A 3,514-nucleotide genomic window follows, 5' to 3' on the forward strand; every position below is an offset into this window, starting at 1 on the left:
AAAAAATTTTTTTTCAATTTTTTTTTAGGATTATATTTCAGACAGTTCAAATGACACATTGATATGGCATTAATTCATTATATTTTGACAAAATACAATTTTTGCACACATTTAAATCAAAACCCTGTTTCTCCACATTCCACTTTTGGACTTAATCCTCGTTTCGATGTGATGGGTCACATATGTTTAGATTTTAGATTCATTTTTGGTAAATTTACAGCATTGCAAGAAAAGGAAAATAAAATGAAACACTATTTTATAAATACAAACCAATAATTAACCAAAAAAAGGAGTAGGCTGAAGACAAGCCTTATACTTGCCTAGATTATTCAAATACTCTCAGTCTACAAGAAAGATAGATATCTACTGTCCCTCCATACATACATCCCTTCAATATACATGTGTGTACATATACATATATACACATGCATACATGCATACATGGTTACACAAAACAAATATAAATCTACATAACAGTCTGTTTTATAATGTTACATTTTAAGGCTCTTTTAACGCTCACCAAAAACAGCATATAATTTGAGATCATTCCAGAATTTCACTCCTATAACTGAAACACATCTAGATTGTACTTTACTTTTCTCTTTAGCACATTCAAAGATTAACAAACCTCGTAAATTATATTCACTCTCTCTTAACTTTAATAACTTCTGAATTCCAGAAGGAAGACTTTTACTCAATGCTTTATTCATTATTTCTAGTATTTTTATGTATAAGATGTCCTGAAATTTTAAAGTGCTACTTTGAATAAAAGGTTTATTAGATGGTTCACGATATCCCACTTTATTAATAAGCCTAATAGCTTTTTTTTTGTAACTTAACTAATATGTCAATAGTTGTTTTATTTGCATTTCCCCATATTCAAGAATCAAGAATAATATTTTTTAATGGATAAAACAGTGGTCTTTAATTGATCAAATTTGAACATAAGCTGTTTATGTTGAAATTATACCCTTTAAGTTGTGATTTTTTTTATGTTTTGTCCAGCAATAGCTTGTTAGAAGAGGAAAGGTTTGAGAAGCACTTTTGTGTACCTCTATGCGAAGCTGAGCAGGACTCTCAGAGTTGTCTCCAACCCGCCTCACACTATCGTAATGATCTCCGTAGCGGTAGGCAATGTGCAACTCCCTGCACACTGGCTTCTCTGCACCATTTATCTGTGGAGGCGACATGAGGAATAAACCGTGGTGCGTAACAGGTGGGTTGGGAGGGGTCCACTGAGTTAATAGCACACTAGCTCACGTAATGATATTTTACAGTTTTGGTCTGTAGCTTCGTGCCTACCTCCCACAGCGGTGTGTTGAGCTGATGGATGACCACTTTCACCTGCTGACTGCGAGCAAAAGCTACAATGGCATCATTGCCAGCAAACGTACCAGGCTGGGAGAGGTTTGATACTGGGGTGGGAAAACAGAAAAGGATTGTTTTTTTWACTTATAGTTAAATCAAAATCTTACTCTTACATTATAAAATAAACACAATATTTTTAAGTCAGTAAAAAAATTACTAATCAATTAAAGCAAAAATAATTAAAACTGATCAAGATTGTGAGCCTCATGTTGCAGGTAACAATTTTGACCACCAGGAGGTGCTGCTCCTCAAAACTGACAACAAATTAAATCAGTAGTGTTCTTTCTATTACAACCATAATATTAGAAAATATTAGTATATTTTATGTAATTTTAAACTGTTTCATGTGTAAATTCAGTACTWTTTGTCCACAGTTTGTTTTCTTACAGTGCTGTGCGAAAGGGACGTCATCCTCAACAAAGGGCTCAAAATCGTGTCGATGAGACATCATATAATCAACGGTCTCCTGTCGGAGATGCAGGTGATCACGAGAGTGACCCTCCAGCTGGTCACCGAGAGCTCTGAACAGACAGTTCCTGCAGGAGACAAACATGATGACTACATAAAGGAGGTTCAGGGCGTCTGTGTTTTTGCCGAATGTAAGGTTTCTACAGCTGACAGAATGTTTAAATCAAAGCCTTAAACTCCACTGCTGCTTGGATTAAAGAAGGCATTGGCAGGAAAATATCTGGCTTTTAGCCAACAAGACAATCAGTGCTGCAAAATGCAAGCTTCCTAAAACTACATTGCTGGTAGCAAACYGTAAATGTCTAAACACAAATAAACCCAAAACATTCAATAAATATTTAGGCTCATTTCACCAAGTGAAACTTTACCAAAAATAAACAATGGTTTTAGTGGTTTGCTTGTCTAAAACAAATGTGTGTTAAAACAATCCCAAAAGTTAAACAAATCATCAGTTATATTAAGAAAACAGCTGGTTCTGTCCATATAATGGGGGAATAATGTCAATCGTTCTATAAATATAAAATATTCAAAAGGCCATAACAGAAAATAACATTTTTCTTTTCTACACAAAAACATGGTAATGGAGCTTTGATTTGCTAAACTGGATTTGAATTAAAAAACTAGACTTCTAGGTTAATTTTCTGTAGACAGTTTAGAACAGATGAGAACATATCAAGATGTTCTGCCATAACGCACAGGACCGTGTTTAATGAAACCCAGACACAGCACTACAACACAAACAGCTCTTAATGCCTGCAAACCTTGATAAACCAAAACATTATAAATTGGGTCAAAACTTCTCTACAACAATGTAAAAGACCAATAAAAACATCAAAGAGATGACCAATTCAAGTTAAAGCTGCAAAACGTGGTTCTACAAGCTACAGAATCTCAGTTCAGTTTTTACTTTTCTGAAGTTTGGCACATTACTATCAAAATTATTTGAAACGTTACATTATACCAGATCAGACATGCTACAGAATCTACACAGAGGAAACCTTTGCAGTTTTCTGACTCTTACCCGTCTCCAGGGACCTCCCTCAGTTTGAGCCCCAGTGCCTGGAGCTGATTGGAGAAGCTCACATATTCTGCACCTTCATCGCTGTCCTGAGGTCGGTTCTTGCGGTCCTTTGCAATGGCACGGCGTGCTGCTCGCTCATCTCTCTTGCGTTCCAGCTCACTCTTTTTATTGCTCCGCGCAGGTTTGGCTGTCTGTTTTCGAGACATGTTCGCTGCAGTAGTTTCTTGTTGGCCACAACACCAAAGAATGTCTTGCTGTGGCAATAAACTGGCACTTCATTAAATGAGCCCGCTCAACTGCAACCTATGAACAAACTTTTAAAAAAAACTGGTGTCAATTTAACAAACTACAGTTTATACAATGCCTTTTGAAGAATAGGGTGACTCAATTTTGATTCATAATATTCTTTAAAACCTATGCACGGAAAGTTTCTTGACTTGCATTTTCATAAATTACGTTCCCATTTAGTGTGAAACAGAAAATGCTAGGTATGTTAGGTTGGAACATATWTAAGAAGATATTTTAAACTCAAGGGTCTATATGATAAATAAATAAAAACATGGATGGTGACTATTACTGTCTTTCAAAAGTAAACGAATCTAAAAGGTACTCGTACATTTTGATCTATGTTCGTATGTATGGTGATATATATATATA

At 35.4% G+C, this 3,514-nt stretch overlaps 1 protein-coding gene across 1 annotated transcript in view; it reads right to left on the reverse strand.

Annotated features, from left to right (window-relative positions):
- Window positions 1–3,514, reverse strand: part of otud3 (OTU deubiquitinase 3) — an 11,547-nt gene that overhangs the window by 7,231 nt on the left and 802 nt on the right. The window contains 4 exon segments of the mRNA XM_014010350.1: window positions 1,053–1,175; window positions 1,303–1,415; window positions 1,756–1,904; window positions 2,858–3,171. Coding sequence (XP_013865804.1) covers window positions 1,053–1,175; window positions 1,303–1,415; window positions 1,756–1,904; window positions 2,858–3,063 — 591 coding nt within the window. The 5' untranslated portion in view covers window positions 3,064–3,171.

The sequence above is a fragment of the Austrofundulus limnaeus genome, unplaced genomic scaffold (genome assembly GCF_001266775.1).
Source record: "Austrofundulus limnaeus strain Quisiro unplaced genomic scaffold, Austrofundulus_limnaeus-1.0 Scaffold68, whole genome shotgun sequence".
In the NCBI taxonomy this organism is placed as follows: Eukaryota; Metazoa; Chordata; class Actinopteri; order Cyprinodontiformes; family Rivulidae; genus Austrofundulus; species Austrofundulus limnaeus.